Source organism: Oncorhynchus masou, chromosome 21 (assembly GCF_036934945.1).
Source record: "Oncorhynchus masou masou isolate Uvic2021 chromosome 21, UVic_Omas_1.1, whole genome shotgun sequence".
Lineage (NCBI taxonomy): Eukaryota > Metazoa > Chordata > Actinopteri > Salmoniformes > Salmonidae > Oncorhynchus > Oncorhynchus masou.
The window spans coordinates 51,404,555-51,426,219 of record NC_088232.1 but is presented as its reverse complement, the minus strand read 5'-3'; the positions used below and the strand labels follow the sequence as shown (position 1 = coordinate 51,426,219).

The 21,665-nt window shown below is 40.3% G+C and overlaps 1 protein-coding gene across 1 annotated transcript; it reads left to right on the top strand.

Moving 5' to 3' along the window:
- The first annotated feature begins 3,879 nt into the window (after positions 1-3,879).
- LOC135507526 (potassium voltage-gated channel subfamily S member 3-like) lies at positions 3,880-5,379 on the top strand. The gene has a single exon (XM_064927033.1). The coding sequence runs from the start codon at positions 3,880-3,882 to the stop codon at positions 5,377-5,379; it is 1,500 nt and encodes a 499-aa protein (XP_064783105.1).
- The last annotated feature ends 16,286 nt before the right edge of the window (positions 5,380-21,665 follow it).

Here is a 21,665-nt window from a genome sequence, read left to right as displayed (position 1 = left end):
TTACCTGCTGGTAGAGCACTTATGCTAATCAGAGAGATTGTCTTAATGTCAATGATATTAACCACCAATGTTGAAGGAATTTCATCTCCTGGAATGAGCTTGGTCTGAGTTTGCCAAACTTTCTTATAAACTCTGTTTAGGGCGGCAGGTAGCCTAGTGGTTACAGCATTGGGCCAGTAACCAAAAGGTTGCTGGATCGAATCCCCGAACTGACAAGGTAAAAATCTGTTGTTCTTCCCATGAACAAAGCAGTTGTAGGCTGTCATTGTAAATAAGAATTTGTTCTCAACTGACTTAAATAGAAATTTGGTCATGTAATTAATGTCAACAAGCACGTAATGGAAAATGATTTTTTCATACAGGTACTCCCTCCCTGTGATCTTTTGTTTGTTGCCTTGGAAACCCAGCCAACTTCAAATCAGGTTGATCAAGGTCAGGCTGGCAACAGGAGTGGGATGTTTTGCTTGAGTACAGTCTATTTCTGCCATCTATGGTCCACAATTGGTATCACACAGGGAGCAATAGATAACATCATTTTTTAAGCAGGAGAAAGGGGGATATCTAGTCAGTTGTCCAACTGAATGTAATATGAACTTTTAAACGTGAGATCTTCACTCGACAATTACTTTAAGTGCTTCTTTTGCATGCTGAGAAAATGGACACCATCTCTCCTTATAAACAATCCTGTTATTGTGTGTTATGGTTGTAGTGTTGTGGTATTATTATTACAGTCGATGGGGAGATGATACGCCTGTTAAAACAACCATCGCTTGTGGATACCAGTCTTTTTGTTGACTGTAGAAGGCTCTGGTAGATACCATTGCATGGCCCATGTTAAACCTGTAGATGGAGATAGAGGCTAATTTTATGGAAGCTGCCTTCTCTAGAGGACAATACACTAACTGCTCTTGCACTGCCCTCCACTCCTACCCTCTGTATTATCAAGGACCAAGGTCATAAAATGTTTTCAACAGACCAGATGATGATGTTAGCAAATAGGAAAACAACAAACCTGCTGCCTGCCACTTGTTTTGGTAAACAGCTGAGGGATAGGGCAAGAAAAATGTAACCACTCAAATTTATAGACAGAATTTTGAAAGCAAAAAGGCTGGCCATCCATGAGATCAAACGTATAGTTTTAACCATGTTTTGAAGCTATACAGTGTTTGTTTACACCACTACCGTTGTCATGGGTTTTTGTTGCCGAGCTGTGGAGCATCTCGCAGCATGAGAAAAATATTGTGCTCTTCTGTCAAACATGCGATGATGTCCCTGGGGAGAAACAGTGTTCATTGTTTGCAGTCATTTCTTTGCTATTATCATATCACAAAATGGCTGTTTCACCATTAAGAACTCCAGCTTTAATTAAATGGCCCATGAGATAGTTTCAACCCACAGGCCGTGTGGCGACGAGCTGACTGAATGTCTGATGATGCATAGGCCTGTTTCTCTTTGCTACTTTATCAGTTTGTCCAATCTGTTCTTTACACATGACAAATGAATTGGAAACTTGATTCAACCAAAGATACAATTTCTATTGGTTTACTTTTCCCAGTTGACAGTTATCCCCAGTCTTGCCACGCTTTGCTGTCAGTAGATTGTGGAACGCCCCTTAGATGAGTCTATAATAGGCGATTCACTCATAAACAGAATATATTTATATCTTAATGTTATGATAGAAACATAGGTAGGCTCATGTCATGAGAAATATGTGGAAAATAGGAGGGACTAGTAAGGGAATAGCATTTAACATTATACAGCATAATATTGTCCTACACTATGGTATTGGTCATGTTTTTGGGGTGAATAAGTAGTCGAACATATAAGTAGCCTAAACATGAAAGATTTGTCAATGTCAACTAATAATAAGCCCTCGTGCAAAACGCTTTGTTTATCTTGTTTTTGGAGTTGTAAATTCAGCATTTCTTGCACGTTACGAGTTTCAAATTGAATTTAAACTGAATATCCTTGAAATGTGAGATCTCACTTCGATTTCTACTCAGTTTATTTGCCGCGTGCGTCGGCTCATGGGACGCAGCGCGCACGCCACTAGAAAATGGACCAGTGAGTGACGCATTGATCCTGCCCTTGGCCACTGAATCACTTAGCTCCTCTTCTAAACGCCCGGAGCATCCCGGCTGAAACAGTGTGATGAGACATGAAAGGAACAGGAGCGCGAGTTGAAGTGCCTTTCAGCAAAATAAGTTTGCCAAAATGTATATATTGCCTCTGGAATAATGTCATGTAATATAAAGACAGGTAGGCTATGTGACTCTTGAGTTTTTGTTGTTTGTGGGGAGTCTATCATTAACTTTCTTAGATAGTGAACTGTGCAGTTGGTTTTATTATAGTTTGTATTGTGTCGTATTAACTTCAGATGCAACTCTTCTGAATATTTCGAATTATTCATTATTAAATTGATTTAGGTACGTTCTTGGTCTGAACTGCTTGTTATACTTTTCTCTCTGCAAGGTAAGGGTATATGGGTCTGTTATATATATTTTTAAGATAAAATTAATAAATGAAGAAACTGAAAGAATGTATCTTTTATACTTTTTAAATCAGATTTTTTTTTTAAGTTGGATAACGTGCGTTTATGAAGCACAGTGATTGTAGCATGAATATGTGATATTTATTGTTTAAAATTATTTTTTTGTTGCATGAATTTGGGTTTAAATGAACCCAACACTGTGGAACTTATATCAAGGTATCATGGTCATATAAAGAAAGCACTGTAATGTAAGCACAATGAGAAGGCACAGTACTATACTGAACAAAAGTATAAATGCAACATACAACAATTTCAATGGTTTTACTGAGTTACAGTTCATATAAGGAAATAAGTCAATTTAATTAAATTCATTAAGCCCTAACATATGGATTTCATGACTGGGCAGGGGCGCATACATGGGTGGGCCTTGGAGGGCATAGGCCCACCCACAGGGGAGTCAGGCCCAGCCAATCAGAATACATTTTCCCCCACAAAAGGGCTTCATTACAGAGAGAAATACTCCTCAGTTTTATCAGCTGTCTGGTCTCAGAAGATCCCGCAGGTGAAGAAGCTGGATATGGAGGTCCTGGGATGGCATGGTTACATGTGGTCTGCGATTGTGAGGCCGGTTGGATGTACTGCCAAATTTTTTAAAACAACTTTGGAGGTGGCTTATGGTAGAGAAATTAACATTACATTTTCTGGCAACAGCTCTGGTGGACATGTTTGTCGTCAGCATGCCAAATGCATGATCCCTCAAATCTTGTTGTGTTGTGTGACAAAACTGCACGTTTCAGAGTGGCCTTTTATTGTCCCTAGCACAAGGTGCACCTGTTTAATGATCATGCTGTTTAATCAGTTTCTTGATATGCCACACCTGTCAGGTGGATGAGTTCTCTTGGCGTAGGAGAAAGGCTCACTAACAGGGATGTAAACACATTTGTACACAACGTTTGAGAGAAAAATTCTGAGATCATTAATTTCAGCTCATGAAACATGGGACCAACACTTTACATCATGTGTTTATATTTTTGTTCAGTGTATAATGTTTTATAAGACACAATTATTTATGATACAGTATGTCAATAATGTATATTTGTTTGGTGAGTTTCAGAACCAAACTCTATTGTGCAACAATAATTAATTCACACAATGTATGAAATGAGGGGACCTTCTTCTAAAAGTGTGCAAATAATATTTTCTTCTTGATCTCACGGTTTGAAACAGAGATAGTGTAGTAATGCTGTGTTTCGTGTCGGTTACTGACGTCTACATCCTGTTTCCTTGTGTAGGTGATGGATCCTCAGCTGGGAAGTGACCTGAGCCAGCATTGAGCAGTGACCTCCTCTCCCTTCTTGTAAAGGCACCACCCATGCCACAGTTCCACCATGCAGTACGGCCAGATCCTTCACAGGTGTGGCCCGGACGATAGCTTCCTCAACCTGAACGTCGGTGGTTTTAAGCAGCATGTGGAGCGCAGCATCCTGCAGCGCTTCCCCAGGACCCGCCTGGGACGCCTGCTGTACTGCGTCTCCGAGGAGGCCATCCTGGAGCTCTGCGACGACTTCAGCCCCACCGACAGGGAATACTACTTTGACCGCAACCCGTGCTTCTTCCGCAATGTCCTCAACTTCTACCACACGGGCAAGATCCACCTGATGGAGGAGCTGTGCGTCTTCTCCTTCAGCCAGGAGATTGAGTACTGGGGCATCAAGGAGCTCCACCTGGACTCCTGCTGCAGCAACAAGTTTCAGGAGCAGAGACAGTTTGCAGAGGACAAGGACTGGGACCGGAGGAGCGGGGACCAGCAGCAGTTTGGGAGCATTGATTCATCCATGGAGGAGCTCTCAACTATGGACAAGGACCTGGAGAAGTTCGAGGGTACCTGGTGCTCGGAGGTCCGCAAGAACATCTGGCTGCATCTGGAGGACCCAGGCTACTCATGTTTGGCCAAGGGGATCGCCGTGGCTTCGCTGGCTGTGGTGCTAACCTCCATCGTGGCCATGTGCGTCCACAGCATGCCCGAGTTCCACCAGGTAGACCTCAACGACAAGGAGATTGAAGACCCGGTGCTGGCCATTTTCGAGGCTGTGTGCGTCATCTGCTTCTCTGTGGAGTTCCTGGTGCGGCTGGCAGTGGCGCCGTGTGCCCGTAATTTCATGAGCAACGCTCTCAACATCATTGACTTTGTTTCCATCGTTCCCTTCTACGCCACACTGGCCTTTGAGACAGTGGACGAGGAGAACGAGGAACTGGAGAACGTGGGCAAGGTGGTTCAGATCCTGCGACTGATGCGAATCTTCCGCATCCTCAAGCTGGCGCGTCACTCGGTGGGACTACGCTCACTGGGTGCCACGCTAAGGCACAGCTACCACGAGGTGGGCCTCCTGATTCTCTTTCTCTCTGTGGGTATCTCCATTTTCTCTGCGCTCATCTACTTTGTGGAGAAGGAGTCAGAAGAGTCGGACATAACGACCATCCCCGTAGGCTGGTGGTGGGCCACTATTAGCATGACAACAGTGGGCTACGGCGACACCTGCCCGGTGACGGTTGTAGGGAAGCTGGTGGCCACCATATGCATCGTCTGTGGGATACTAGTGGTGGCCCTGCCCATCACCATTATCTTCAACAAATTCTCCATGTACTACCAGAGGCAAAAGACCATGGATGCCGATCAGCGCAATAACGAGACCGACCAATGCAATAATAACGACATTAAAATCCCCGACCCCAGTCTAACATACTTTAACGTCAGCAACCAGTACACCTTAAAGATGAACTCATTCATCACCAATATCTCTGTCAGGAGCAGCGTCGGCAGTGATGAGGACACGGACGCGTCTAGCATCCAGGGTGGAGAGACGACTTGTATCCTGAGGGGCACTTGAGAGCTTCATTTAGTTGACTTCAACCTTTTCTACTCATTGAGGAGCATACTGTAGGTCATCCACACATGATCTTATTATGTTTTGTTCCTTCCATGAGTAGTTCCATCTCTGCATTACAGATCTTCTCCAGGTGTTCCTTAGTCTCCCACGATTTCCTTTGCCTTGTGGGTTCCATGTCGGGGACTGGAACAGTGGATGCTGTCTTTCTTACAGTGTGGCCACAGTTGAGAGCAGGGAGACAAAATAGGACCACCCTGTTTTCACCCGAGGCTTCTTAAAATACGCTGGACATGGCAATAAGCACTTTATGGTTCTCAGGGTGAAAGTGAGCTGTATCTCTCCACGCTCTCCTCCTTAGAGACTATGATCCATTAGGCCTAAGAATTGGCCTGTTTTTCATCCATGACTTGAGAACCTATTTTGAAGTTGAGCAGTTTCTGTTAACATGTTTTTTTTTAATCAATGTTTTTTTTTTCTCCGTCCAATCATATGGAACGAAACAGACATTGTTTGAAACAACACACCACGTCGTTTCAACATGGATAATTAGGTCATATTTGGTTGAGACGTTGATCAATGAGATTACAAGCTATATTCATCCACTCAAAAAGACAGACAAAAAATGTGTTGCATTTCCAATGTGTGTTAGCACTATGTTTTGAACCATCTAAATTCACAACCAATGTATGGTTTTTCATTTATTTTTCACCCAAATGTTTATCTCTGCGCTTTCAACCATTTAAAAGCACCGCAAAGTTAAAATGGGAAGACAATGTCAGATATTTTGTTTATTCATACATCAGATTAATGTGTTATCACTGTGCTTCGTCTAATAGCAGAACCAAACAACCTGGATTGCAGTTGAGATTACAATAAAAGTACATAGTGCAAGTGATCAATGTCGTTTGAGATTCTGACAGATTATTACAGCAATGTGAAGCTCTCCACTGACCTGCGGCGACCCTTGCATGCCATCTTGAACATGCACGCTTTATATGATCACATAAGAAGACATTTATAGTTACAGTAACCTCAAAATGTGGCCATGGATGTGTTACTCATTTTAAGGATGAATGTTACATTAGTTTGTAAAACAGTCTTAATTTTAGGCTATTTACTGTCTTACAAAAGTAATATTAAATTGTGTTTGGTTGACAATGCAAACAAATATCAACATTTGAAGGACATGTATCTCAAATCAAATGTTATTTGTCACATGCGCCAAATACAACAGGTGAAATGCCTTTCACCTTACAGTGAAATACTTACTTACAAGTCCTTAACCAACAATGCAATTTTCTGAAAAATAAGTGTTAAGTAAAAAATAGATAAGTAAAAAAATAATCCACTGCTGATGGCTCTATCTGAGCTACTGGTTTAGTCTGGCTTTAATTCCAGTTTGTTAGTCTGGCTTTCATTCCAGTTTGTTAGTCTGGCTTTAATTCCAGTTTGTTAGTCTGGCTTTAATTCCAGTTTGTTAGTCTGGCTTTAATTCCAGTTTGTTAGTCTGGCTTTCATTCCAGTTTGTTAGTCTGGCTTTCATTCCAGTTTGTTAGTCTGGCTTTCATTCCAGTTTGTTAGTCTGGCTTTCATTCCAGTTTGTTAGTCTGGCTTTCATTCCAGTTTGATAGCCTGGCTTTAATTCCAGTTTGATAGCCTGGCTTTCATTCCAGTTTGTTAGTCTGGCTTTCATTCCAGTTTGTTAGTCTGGCTTTCATTCCAGTTTGTTAGTCTGGCTTTCATTCCAGTTTGATAGCCTGGCTTTCATTCCAGTTTGTTAGTCTGGCTTTCATTCCAGTTTGTTAGTCTGGCTTTCATTCCTGTTTGTTAGTCTGGCTTTCATTCCAGTTTGTTAGTCTGGCTTTCATTCCAGTTTGTTAGTCTGGCTTTCATTCCAGTTTGTTAGTCTGGCTTTCATTCCAGTTTGTTAGTCCGGCTTTCATTCCAGTTTGTCTAGAAATTAATAATGGATACGTTGGATTATTTTCACCATCTCAACCAAAAATCCAAGTTAAAGAACAGGACTAAATCAAATCAAACTTTAAATGCAACTTTGATTTGATTTAATCCTATTCCTTAACTTAGAGTTTTGGTTGAGATGGAGAAGTGAATGCGACATATCAATTATTAAATTGTAGAAAAACTAGTATTAAAGCCAGACTAAGTCCGTGGTACAGATGGAACCATCCAAGCAGAAGATAAATATCCTTGACAACCAAACACAATTCAATATCACTAAATAGCATTACACTTGAAATCAACCAGAGCTTGAAACTAAGCCTATTGTATTGTCTATTTTTTAGTTACATTTTCTGTTGAATTGAGACAATTGCTGTTGATGACTTTGCAAATGCTATACAGTATAGTCCTAACTAGCGTAATTTATGATATGAGTATGCTCAGATTGAATTAAATTTACCCTTTGGAATGACTTAAAAAAATTACTTTTTAAGTAGAGATCTCTCAACAATCATTCTCATGATAGCACATTGGTAATAATCCCCAGTGGGTGGGCCTTGCTCCCAAGTGGGTGGGCCTACGCCCTCCAAGGCCCACCCACTGGGGAGCCAGGCCCAACCAATTAGAATGAGTTTTTCCCCACAAAAGGGCCTCATTACAGACAGAAATACTCCTAAGCTGTTTATGCATATGGAACTTTTCTGGTATCTTTTATTTCAGCTCATGAAACATGGGACCAACACATTACATGTTTATATTTTTGTTCAGTGTATTTTCCACGTAGATTCCCCGTCACAATATTTTGACCAATTATGTTGAAACAACGCTGATTCAACCAGGAGGAAAGTGACTGAAACAAAAGTAAAAATGTTTAAAAATCTGGCTAAATGTACTTCATGGCATGCTACTGCATTTCTGTTCTATGCTAATATTTGAAAGAGACGATTGTACGTGTACTTTAAGGATAAAGTCAGCATAGGGGGATTGCTGTAATAAAGTATGAGCTATAATAAAGTCATATAAAGTATGACCGTTGAAATTGTACAGCTGTGGCTCGTCTTTAAGACACCATTGCATCAATCCAGAGTCCTCTACTTTGGCATGCTACATACAGTGCATTCGGAAAGTATTCAGACCCCTTGACTTTTTCTCAAATTTTCTTATGTCACAGCCTTATTCTAAAATGGATTAAATCATTTCCCCCCTCATCAATCTACACACAATACCCCATAATGACATCACAATACCCCATAATGACATCACAATACCCCATAATGACAAAGCAAATACAGTTAAAAAAAACGTTTTGCAAATAAATAAAAAACAACCGAAATATCACATTTACATAAGTATTCAGACCTTTTACTCAATACTTTGTTGAAGCACTTTTGGCAGAAATTACAGCCTTGAGTCTTCTTGGCTATGACGCTACAAGCTTGACACAACTCTATTTGTGGAGTTTCTCCCATTCTTCTTTGCAGATCTTCTCAAGCTCTGTCAGGTTGGATGGGGAGCATGGCTGCACAGCTATTTTCAGGTCTCTCCAGAGATGTCCAGTCGGGTTCAAGTCCGGGTTCTGGCTGGGCCACTCAAGGACACTTCAGAGACTTGTCCCAAACCCACTCCTGCGTTGTCTTGGCTGTGTGCTTAGGGTCATTGTCCTGTTGGAAGGTGAACCTTAGTCCCAGTCTGAGGTCCTGAGCACTTTGGAGCAGATTTTCATCAAGGATCTCTCTGTACTTTGCGTCGTTCATCTTTCTCTGGATCCTGACTTGATGCTGCCACCACCATGCTTCACCGTAGGGATGGTGCCAGGTTTCCTCCAGACGTGACGCTTGCCATTCAGGCCAAAGAGTTCAATATTGGTTTCATCAGACCAAAGAATCTTATGTCTCATGGTCTGTAGAGTCTTTAGGGGCCGTTTGGCAAACTCCAAGTGGGCTGTCATGTGTTTCTAACTGGCCACTCTATCATAAAGGCCTGATTGGTGGAGTGCTGCAGAGACGGTTGTCTTTCTCCCCCGATTGCTCAGTTTGGCTGGGCGGCCAGGTCGGGGAAGAGTCTTTGTGGTTCTAAACTTCTTCCATTTAAGAATAATGGAGGCCTCTGTGTTCTTGGGAACCTTCAATGCGGCATACATGTTTTGATACCCTTCCCCAGATCCGTGCCTCAACACAATCCTGTCTCGGAGCTTTAGGGACAATTCCTTCGACCTCATAGCTTGGTATTTGCTCAGACATATGCACTATCACATGTTGGATCTGATATAGACAGGTGTGTGCCATTCCAAATCATGTCCAATCAATTGAATTTACCACAGGTGGACTCCAATCAAGTTGTGGAAACATGTCAATTTCGAGTCCCATAGCAAAGGAGTACTTATGTAAAAAAGGTATTTTTGTTTTTTATTTGTCATAAATGTGCAAAAATGTCATTGTTGGGTATTGTGTGTAGAATGATTAGGACAAAATGCATTTCATCTATTTTAGAATAAGGCTGTAAGCTAACAGAATGTGGGAACGTGAAAGGGTCTGAATACTTCCCGAACGCACTGTAACAATCAGTTATGGCACATTTACCTATTTTAGGTCATAAAATATTTGCCATATCAGTTAGCCAGAAAAGGCACTGCTCAGCAGGTATGACAGGCAGACATACAGTCATACAGAAAATGTGTTACACATGACTGATTTCTACAACCTCTGTGAAGCTTAAGAGTTTTGAACACATTTTTCATCTACCGCAATTTCAACAACTTGATATTTGTTCGCCAGGTGCATAAAAATGTGCTTTGCCTGTCTATTTCTCTCTCACTCTCTCACTCTCTCTTTCACTTCTCATCCCAGCCATCTGATCTCCCAGAATGCACTCAGAGGGACGTCTCTCTCTTTTCTCAGATTAAGATTGGTATATCAGATCGATCAGAGAGAGAAAGGCCAAACATTGGGGCGGTCATCCAAGAATTACAGTGTAATGACCCAGACAAAAGTGCTTTCCCAAGTGCCACTGTTAATCCAATTGATTTGATCTTATTTTGGAGGTGATCATTGATCAAAGTGTCTCTGTTCAAATCAAATTAAAAGTGTCTCAACTCAATTTCAATCGCACCTGTCGCAGCAGGTAACTCTCTACAAGTATAAAAGTAATCTGTATTTACTGGTGTCGTCTGTCAATTATGTTTTTCTCTACGCGAACGTGGCAGAAGCGGAACCACTTAAAATATTGTCATATAGGTTGGTGTGGTATAGGTACATCCTAAATCTGTATTTCTTAGATTTTTGACAATGCTTATCACCTAGAATAGCACATTATTAGTCTGTCTGAGACGTTGTCTTCAGGTCTGCTTCCCAAAAACACACAAACACAACTGTTGTGATGCCTGAAAGCTCTGGTCATCAGAGTAGCTGGGCTGTATTACCCAAAGACACAAAGATTATTTGTCTTTAAAATGGAATTCTGGATGTATTCCATGAATGCAACAAAGATGGGACTTTGAAAGAAAAAGCATTAAAAGGGTTACTGTTTAGTAGGCACACATTCACATATAGAATGTCTATGTGTTTTTGTTTTCATATTTGTTATCCACCACAGCAAACAGTGAATACAGACCACGAGAAGCATCTACTGAAATGAGGACAAGCTAAGTCAAGCACAAACTGTTCTACTGATGTGAAAGTATATTGAAAGGACATTGGCCTTTTTTTGGGCAGCAAACTGCAATTGTCAGAGATGGCTAAGTAGCCTGGTGGTGAAACTGACGTTTACATCAGCACTGCAGTGTGTCATTCCCCTTTCGAGATATCCATGACGTGACCTTTTATTGTAGGCCCAGAAGTTGGTTGATGATTATCACAGTTACTAGAGCTGTAGTAAACCATTGTCGTCCACAATATTATAAGCCTAAACTATTTACCAATATATGTATGTAGCAGATATAATCGACAATGTCCTCATACCAGCAACACTATGTCTACTGTGACTTGTTACATTTTTACTCCTGAACTTATTTAGGTTTGCCATAATGAAGGGGTTGAATACTTATTGACTCAAGAAATTTTAGATTTAAATATTTTAATTAATTTGTGAACATTTCTTAAAAACATAATTCCAGGTTGACATTATTGGGTATTGGGTGTATGCAAGTGACAAATTCTCAATTTAATCCATTTAAAATTCAGGCTGTAACAACAAAATGTGGAAAGAAAACCATTGGGTATGAATAGTTTCTGAAGGCTGGTTATAGGCAGACTTTCATATTAGACCTATACCTTAGTAGACCATATAGCAGAGTCATTGTTTTACAAGTCACAAGTAAGTCTCAAGTCTTAACACTCAAGTCCCAAGTAAAGATAGGCAAGTCCGAGTCAAGTCTCAAGTCAAGACCGTCAAGTATCAAGTCAAGTCTCAAGTCCTAAATTTGAGTTTTGAGTCCTAAACAAGTCATAATGTGCCCTTCACCAAATGTATTACCATTTCATATTTTTAACAGGAGTACATTGACACAAATCATGAATGCTTTAAAAAATATCTATATATTTATTACTTTCCAAATAAACTTTATATTTCCATGGAAATACATGGGCAGCCATGAGAAATACTAGGATCACTATGGGGCGCAGTCAGGCGATGTAGGATTGTACACAATCGCCCAACCACACACACACACACACACACACACACACACACACACACACACACACACACACACACACACACACACACACACACACACACACACACACACACACACACACACACACACACACACACACACACACACACACACACAGTGGGGTTACAGTAGGCTAACATTTGTCAATGGTTTTAGGAACAGCAGTAACATCAGACAGGATTTAGGCTACCAACTGCCTAGCCAGTTGTAGCTCAATCGTGGGTGCAATGATCATGTTCCCACACTGACTGACTGTGTGGATGCTCATTGATTTAACGTTGGCCTACATTATACACTAGTAAAGTAATAAAATGTATAGCTGTCGGCTATATTAGCCACGTTGTGCAGCTTCAAATGTCGAACAAATTTGGAAATGGTTGCGCCTGTCTAATTTTCTTCCCGCATGTTTTGTAAGTTGCAATACATTTTTCTGTTGATACAGTGTAGTCTTTATATCTTTATAAAATAATAATTTTTGGTATCATCTTTCCAAGGGCTCCTGAATTCACCTGCTGACGTTCCTCTGCACTGCCACGCACAACTTTTTCTCAGCTGGCACAATTTGATTGGCTGCTGTCCGGTCGAGTCATAAGGCTCACGTCCAGGGTCATTGGAGTTAAAGTTGAGTTGCAAGTTATCATATCGAGTCCAAGTCACATGACTCAAGTCCACACCTCTGCCATTATTTATTTAACTAGGCAAGTCAGTTAAGAACAAATTCTTATTTTCAATGACTGCCTAGGAACAGTGGGTAAACTGCCTGTTCAGGGGCAGAACGACAGATTTGTACCTTGTCAGCTCAGGGGTTTGAACTTGCAACCTTCCGGTTACTAGTCCAACGCTCTAACCACTGGGCTACCCTGCCACTCCATCTATCCTATTTAAAAAGGACTGAAGAAAGAATCTGATCATTTGGTTCCATTTCAACATATTTATTTGTGAAACCAAAGTGTTGTAACATATATAAATTATATCAAAATTAAAACTAAAAGTTTTCAAATGTTCAAATCAAAAGGCTATTGCACAGAAACACGTGGAAACACTGGACAGCATGTGGTTAATACATAATAAACTAAAGCACTGATCATTGGGAACAAGATCCGAATGATCGTTAATGCTTGACCCAAAAACTAAAACAATCAGTTCAAATCAAAATGCCTGATCAACATGACATATTCAGAAGTCAACAGATGGTTTATTATTTAGTTTAAAAGCTAACGAAAAAAGAAAAAAAAAGCTAACGAAGAAGGCCAAAACAAATCGATAAACACTTTTCAGTGAGAAAATAGAAATCCACTTTGGGTATAACATTTAAACATTTTCAAAGATGTAGCCTATGATGCGATACTCGTTATCATTTTAAGGAGAACCAAAACTACTTAATTTACATTTGAACATCAGCGAAGAAGTTTCGGGCTTTTTCCCAATTAGTTGACCTAGTTTTGTTGTTGGCTACTTGAAGAGAACTAGGGCCAACCACTCGCAGCCAGTGCATTGTGGGAAAGTGTGCATCGAATCCTACTAGATGGACAGCCTAAACGAGTATAACATCCTGGCTTTTAAACCATACTCAATTTTCTAAACGTTACAATTGCGTTTTCTTTTTTTGGTGTTATGTGATTGCGTTGTTTCTAGCTATTCGTTGACTTCGGTAACACGTCCCAATATCTAATTGATCAGCTGTTGTCAAAGCCAAAAATGAGTATGACATCCGGGCATTTAAAGTATACTCTATTTTCGATATGTTGCATATCTTTCCACACTCTCAAAACGGCCTACTATTAGGATGCAAGTATGTGTTTTCGGACACACACACTGTGTGATACACTTTAGATTAGATTTCTTGTAGTTGTAAATTCAGCATTTAAACTGCATATACTCCCCTATCTAATACTGGCTGATGAGTTTGTTCTTCCATGAAAGTGTAGAAATGATGCATCATCATAAAAATAATTTGTTCATTTCTAATGCAGAATAATCTTTATAGTCATACATATATATATATATACACATACATACATACATATATACATATATATATATATATATATATATATATATATACATATATATATGTAAATTTGGAATCACTAGCCACTTTAGTAATGGAACACTAGTCACTTTAATAATGTTTAAATAATGTTTGCATTCTGCTTTACTCATCTCATACATATATACTATATTTCTACTCTACCATATTTTAGTCAATGCTCCCCCGACATCGGCTCAGTAGTTATATATTTCTACTCTACCATATTTTAGTCAATGCTCCCCCGACATCGGCTCAGTAGTTATATATACATTCTACTCTACCATATTTTAGTCAATGCTCCCCCGACATCGGCTCAGTAGTTATATATTTCTTAATGTCATTCTTTTTCTTTTAGATTACTGTGTATTGTTGTGAACTGTTAGATACTATTGCACTGTTGGAACTAGGATCACAAGCAGTTCGCTACACCAGCAATAACATCTGCTAAATATGTGTATGTGACCAAAACCATTTGATTTGATTTTGATTGCACTGTAGCCAGGCTCAAATGACAAAATGTCAATAAACGACTATCAATGTCTTGAAAGAAAAACCCATGAGAGGTCATTTTTGGCACACGAGCAACCAGAGCCCTTTTCAGCTGACTCATACCACTGCGTCTTAAGTATTTTATGTAGTTAGTCAGTCAGTCAGTCAGTCTGTCTATCTTTCTCAAACTTCCATTATCCTATAATGACTGTTTTAGATTGCCCAGTTATCTCCATTCTAAATGTTTTAGCAAATCCATGAAATTGGGCCCTGCTGCAAATAGATATAACACATAAGGAACTATATGTATCTATACTGTAACTATCTGTCTAATGTGGCCACCATGCAAATACACAGTTTTTACAAATACCACTTGGTGTACTGTCGGACCACAAATACACCTGGAAGAAGAACAACCAGATTCTATAAGCGTCTTAAAAAGGACGCCAAGAGACAAATGTCTACGTCAGTGCCTCCGAGGCGTTCCCTCGAGCTAAAGAGATATTGATTTTGTGTCCACTGTTAATGTCGGGCGAATCTGACGCCCCACAGCATTGGAAACATCTGTGCGATTTGCTTGCAGTGGAGACGAGCGTGAGCAGCAGACTTTGGACTAACGAAGAAGTGTGTTTGAGATGCACTAATAGTTCAGACACCTTTCACGGAGGATGGAGGGGTGGGGGTGGGGGGGGGGGGGACATTATGACATTGCAATTTTGTCCCCCCCAGTTTTATAATTGGAATGTGATACAAAACAAGGCAACAGTGTGCTTTCTGATCATGCAGATAACTCTGAGCAGTCAATTAGGCTGTTTGGAGTGTTTATCTATATATATATATATATTCACCCCCCCCCCCCCCCACTTCTAAAAACAAAAGTTGCGCCCCTGAGTTCAGATGTCAAGTTGACAGCCTTTCAAAGATGCTTCCATGTGTAGCAGAAATAAATCAAGTTCAGATAAAGTTTGACAATCAAAATTCATCATACTACTGACTCCCTTATACTTTTTCCTGAAATTCTCATATTTAGTGAAGATACTCTATGGCAACATGCTCTTCCGTGTGGTATAGTTGAAATAACTTCTAGATCAGGATGTTCAATTGCGCTCCTGGAGGGCCGAAACACTTCTGTTTTTTGTTTCTATCCAGCCTGGTCTCATAGACTAGACGTAACACAGATGACGGAACATAGATAGACGTAACATAAATGTAAATCCGAGGACACTCAAATTAGTATGATATGTTACGTTTGGTATGTTTACATAACATAGATAGTTATTTAAAGGAAACCTTCACCCACAAGTTATCTTTTCGTATTTGTTTCTTTAGACCATTGTTGACATAGTCCCAAAATGTTTTGCTTGTCAACACTCAAGATATGTAACTTACATAATACAGAAATCATCCCAGGTATGGCGCAAAACGCAGCATCGTATGATACAAAACGCAGCATCGTATGATACAAAACTCAGCATCGTATGATACAAAACGCAGCATCGTATGATACAAAACGCAGCATCGTATGATACAAAACACAGCATCGTATGATACAAAACTCAGCATCGTATAAAACAAAACGCATCGTATGATACAAAACGCAGCATCGTATGATACAAAACGCAGCATCGTATGATACAAAACGCAGCATCGTATGATACAAAACGCAGCATCGTATGATACAAAACGCAGCATCGTATGATACAAAACGCAGCATCGTATGATACAAAACGCAGCATCGTATGATACAAAACGCATCGTATGATACAAAAGCATCGCAAAACGCAGCATCGTATGATACAAAACGCAGCATCGTATGATACAAAACGCATCGCAAAAACAACATCGTATGATACAAAACGCAGCATCGTATGATACAAAACGCAGCAAAACACAACATCGTATGATACAAAACGTCGTATGATACAAAACGCAGCATCGTATGATACAAAACGCAGCATCGTATGATACAAAACGCAGCATCGTATGATACAAAACGCAGCATCGTATAAAACAAAACGCAGCATCGTATGAAACAAAACGCAACATCGTATCATACAAAACGCAGGATCATATGATACAAAACGCAGCATTGTATGATACAAAGCCCACGTTCTTCTATTGGTGGATTGGATTGTCTGACTGACCGACTGACTACAACCTTTTTGTATACGGTATTTCATTTGTTTTGATGTGATGTATACTGTGATGATTTATGTAGTTAGTTGTAGTTGAGGACTTAGTAAGAGTTGATACGCTTTAAAGTTCTGTGGTAAAATAATTGTTATATTGATTGTATGATTAATACTGGGTTTACGCTACACTTGAATGAACGGACAAACATTGCGTGACACAGGTCACTTGAGTTCCCTGAACTCCTTTACCGGGCTGGACTCTTTTTAGGCCCGAGGTTCAGGACTGTTCTGGAGGAACCAGAACTCATTGTGATATTATTATATGTGTGTAATCCATTGATGTTGCTAATACAACCCACACAAAAGAATATAGTGGTTTTTGAAGTTCATTCCAATGTTTTAAGGGTTTATAAAAAGTTTATTTCCATCCTGACTTTTACACAAGTCCTTTGTATTGGTGTAGACTTGACGGACCAGATGGGATTCATTCCCTCCCAAACCAAAAGAAGAAACCAATGTTTTCTCACGTAGGCACAACCTACCTGGCACCCCTATAAATAAAAACCTCAAGTCAAAACCGTTACAATATGATACAAAGTGCAGCATCATATGATACAAAGCGCAGCATCGTATGATACAAAACGCAGCATCGTATGATACAAAACGCAGCATCGTATGATACAAAACGCAGCATCGTATGATACAAAACGCAGCATCGTATGATACAAAACGCAGCATCGCATGATACAAAACGCATCATACAGGGATGATTTCTGTATTTTGAATGTTACACAACTTGAAAACAGGGAATTGTGTTGATTTATTGCCATCTCACTCGCTGACATCCCTTTCTTATCATATGTCAGGTATTTCCCCACTTTTACAAGCGGCATGCTTGAGATATCCCCCGAATGCAATAGATTAGACATCTGGAGGGATGGCTCACAGGCTGATGGTTAAAGGTTGCGTGGTTTTATGGTTATTGGTTATCGGTTATGTCACTCAATCCAGAGGCAGTAAAGATATTCCTAAGTGTGTTAGCGAAGACCCAAGCAGCAAATACGTCAAATGACATTGAATGGCATCAATCACTTTGTCTATTACGATGGTTTGAATTGCTGAAGAATCTTAAGGCACTATTCCTGCAGATGTCTTACTGATCAAGGAAAAATGTAGTTTAATCATCAAATTGAATCTGGAATCTAATGCTACCTGACTGATTACACATGCAGATGTACAGTGATGTGTGACTGTCCTAATATGGATACCACACGGCTGCACACAATTCATGTCTGTGTGTCTACCGTTACCAGAGATCGGTATATAATGATGAGATGCTCATGTCTCCTCCCTAACAATGGGAGTCATTGTCCCTAAGGCAGGAAGACAGGTTGATAAGCTTAGGTTTAAAATAAGCCCATAGAAGCACATTGGACACATTTTTGGCAAAAGTGAAAACTCTCGCGTCACATCTTCCTCTCTGCCTTTACTCTTGCTGTACAGATGTAGGATTTTAATTTGATCACCTTGTTGTTGTAGGAAATGTCCTGCACAGCAGAAAATGCAAACTTGTAGTATATTCAAGGTTTAAAAAGGCTTCTAAAGTTTGTAATTTCCCTTTTAACATAGACTTGATTTGCTAAAAAATGTATCAACCCCAACAATAATCCACACAACAATTCAAATGTCTTATTGCTGCAAGATTTTTTTTTTTTCTGTGAGAAACTGGTCAAATTCAGATCCTATATCTGTAGGTCCATTTTGTCGAAAGACAACAGCCACAGAGATTTTTTCAACAATTCCAGACCTTCAAGGTCACGAGAACAATACGGACACCTCTGATTTATCCCTTGGTGGATAAAGATATCTGTCAACAAACCTTGTGAGTGGAAATAGGCCATTGTGGGCCGAGAATATGATTTTGGATTTCATACGACACACGAAATTCACACCATAAATGGAAAGTTAGCTCCAACGAGGGATCATAGCCTGGTGTCATGCTGTGAGCTGGATCTCCTGTATTTATTTTCTAGAATCGCAAACAAAAAGCAATGTGAAAAGCATCATATAACACATTTTAGTGGACCAGAACAAAATGGATGGGAAAGCCTCTGACTTGATCATGTGAAAAAAATGTATTACTTTTTACAGGTCCGTCTGAAACAGAGCAGTGATCTGGTTGCCCTTGAATGGTAACTCTGATGAAAATAGGCCTGCGTGAGTTCAGTGGAAGTGCTCTTTCAATTGACAAAACACTGTCATTCAAGTCTATAAATATTGATTGAAATTGAGCAGAAGAGGTACATCCCTTTAGTGAGTGCTGTACAAAAAAAGAACCTCATAAATTCTTTTCATGTTTGACAATTAACATATGAGAAAATTGGTTAAAGTCCAAAACTCTGAATTAATGTAGGGAGACCAGGCCAGCTGCTGCTCCCCTACCACCCAACCCCATTGAGGGATCACCATCACTGTCTGGCATTTATCTTTATTTACATGGGCGTCACATCACCCCCAATTCAACTCAAACCAACATACAGAGGTAGCGCGGAGAGAAATGTTGTTATAGAATGAAAAAAAAAAAGTTATTTTTTTCTATTGAAAGAAAGTTCAATAGAAATAAAGTCATCTGTGTAAAATCCAGACAAGCTTAAATAACTATAGGATTATATAAAAAGACTGGCAGTCCATCTGTGTAATGGCATGCTTTAATTCTACACACCCTGACAGATATTGGATATGTAACAAAATGATTAGTATATTATTACACAGTTTTATACAAAGAGCATGTTGTCCACTGTTGTTACATGCTCAAGTGAGGGAAAGGGTGTAGAACTGACCACTATTTGGGATAATAAAACAGACAAAAATAGTTAAACTGCTCAACCATTATATGGCACAAACATGTAACTACACCCACAGATGGGCTATCCAAAGTCGGTTGCACACCAGCCCGGCTGAATCTAATTGCCGAAAGATGTTGGCTAGCTTACTAGCTAGTCTCGGCTAATTCCAGACACAAGACCTGGTTAGACTGTTTCAAGTTATCAAGACTGGTGAGTGGCTAACTGTGTACTGTTCCCTTTCAGTCGGTCATTCAGTATAACAGTCAACGACCAATCATATTCACCTGAAAACTGAAATCCCAACCAATGGGACAATGGATGCTGAGCCCGCCCTCGGAAGCACTGCCTTCCTCGCTATAATACCAGGGCCTGTATTCATTTTCTAAATGATTTGATCTTCTGCTGGCCTGAAGTAAGAACGTGTCACGTAATTTACAAAATTTTCAAGCACACGAAGACTATGACAGTCGACTCTGATTTAGGCGTCTGTTAGTGGGGAGAGAGTACTACCCCCCTTGATGTTGCAAGTTTTTGGTCTTGGTTTTTGTGTCTGCTAAAAGCTAACTACAATCTGCTCTGCTTGAGTACTGTAGCGAATGCTTCTTTGCTTGGGTAGGATTAAGAAGTGTCCAGTGGTAAGAGTAAGTTCAAAAAGGCTAACCAGCCAAGTTTGAACCTCCAACTGTGCCCTAGGATGCCAAGAGTGTGCAAAGCTGTCATGAAGGCAAAGGGTGGCTAGTTTAAAGAACCTCAAATATAAAATCTATTTTGATTTGTTTAACACTTTCTATGGTTACTACAGTTTTTGATTTGTTAAAAAAGTTTGAAATATCCAATAAATGTCGTTCCACTTCATGATTGTGTCCCACTTGTTGTTGATTCTTCACAAAAAAATACAGTTTTATATCTTTATGTTTGAAGCCTGAAATGTGGCAAAAGGTCGCAAAGTTCAAGGGGGCCGAATACTTTCGCAAGGCACTGTACATGATTCCATGTGTGTTATTTCAGAGTTTATGTTTTCACTATTATCCTACAATGTAGAAAATAGTAAAAATAAAGAAAAACCTAGAAACTTTTCACTATTACTGTACGTGGATAGGACCAAGGACATCCGCATTTATGATCAGCTTTTGTTTCGTTAATCCAGCTCGGGGTAGGGTGCATTCTGAGCAGTGTCTTATTCATTTCTCCCTGGCGTATGACAGCAAAGGACAAGGGTTTCCAACAAGTCAATTTGTCAAATTTCTTCCCTGCTAGAGCTGCCCAGGTCCACTTTAAGTGCTGTTATTGTGAAGTGCTCGCCTCCCTACCACTGAGGAAGTACAGTTCCCGCTCAGCCCAGTCAAAACTGTTCGCTGCTCTGGCCCCCCAATGGTGGAACAAACTCCCTCACGACGCCAGGACAGCGGAGTCAATCACCACCTTCCGGAGACACCTGAAACCCCACCTCTTCAAGGAATACCTAGGATAGGATAAGTAATCCTTCTCACCCCCCCCCTTAAATGATTTAGATGCACTATTGTAAAGTGGCTGTTCCACTGGATGTCAGAAGGTGAATTCACCAATTTGTAAGTCGCTCTGGATAAGAGCGTCTGCTAAATGACTTAAATGTAAATGTAAATGTAAGTGGAAATGTCTAGGAGCAACAACGTCTCAGGCATGAAGTGGTAGGCCACACACGCTCACAGAACGGGACCGCAGAGTGCTGAAGCGAGTACAAATCCTCAGTCTTGGTTGCAACACTCACTACCAAGATTCAGACTGCCTCTGGAAGCAATTTCAGCACAAGGACTCTTCGTCATTGAGTTTCATGAAATGGGTTTCTATGGCTGAGCAGCTGCACACAGGCCTAAAATCACCATGCGCAATGCCAAGTGTCGGCTGGAGTGGTGCATGACAATGCCCCCGTGCACAAAGCTAGGTTCATACAGAAATGGCTTGTCAAGATCGGTGTGGAAGAACTTGTCCTGACCTCAACCCCATCGAACATCTTTGGAATGAATTGGAACGCCGACTGCGAGCCAGGCCTAATTGCTGAACATCAGTGCTTGACCTCTGCCGTGGGGACTTGCTTCCATTCAGCCACAAGAACATACTGTACATTTTACAACATCTAGTGGAAAGCCTTCCCAGAAGAGATGAGGCTGTTTTAACAG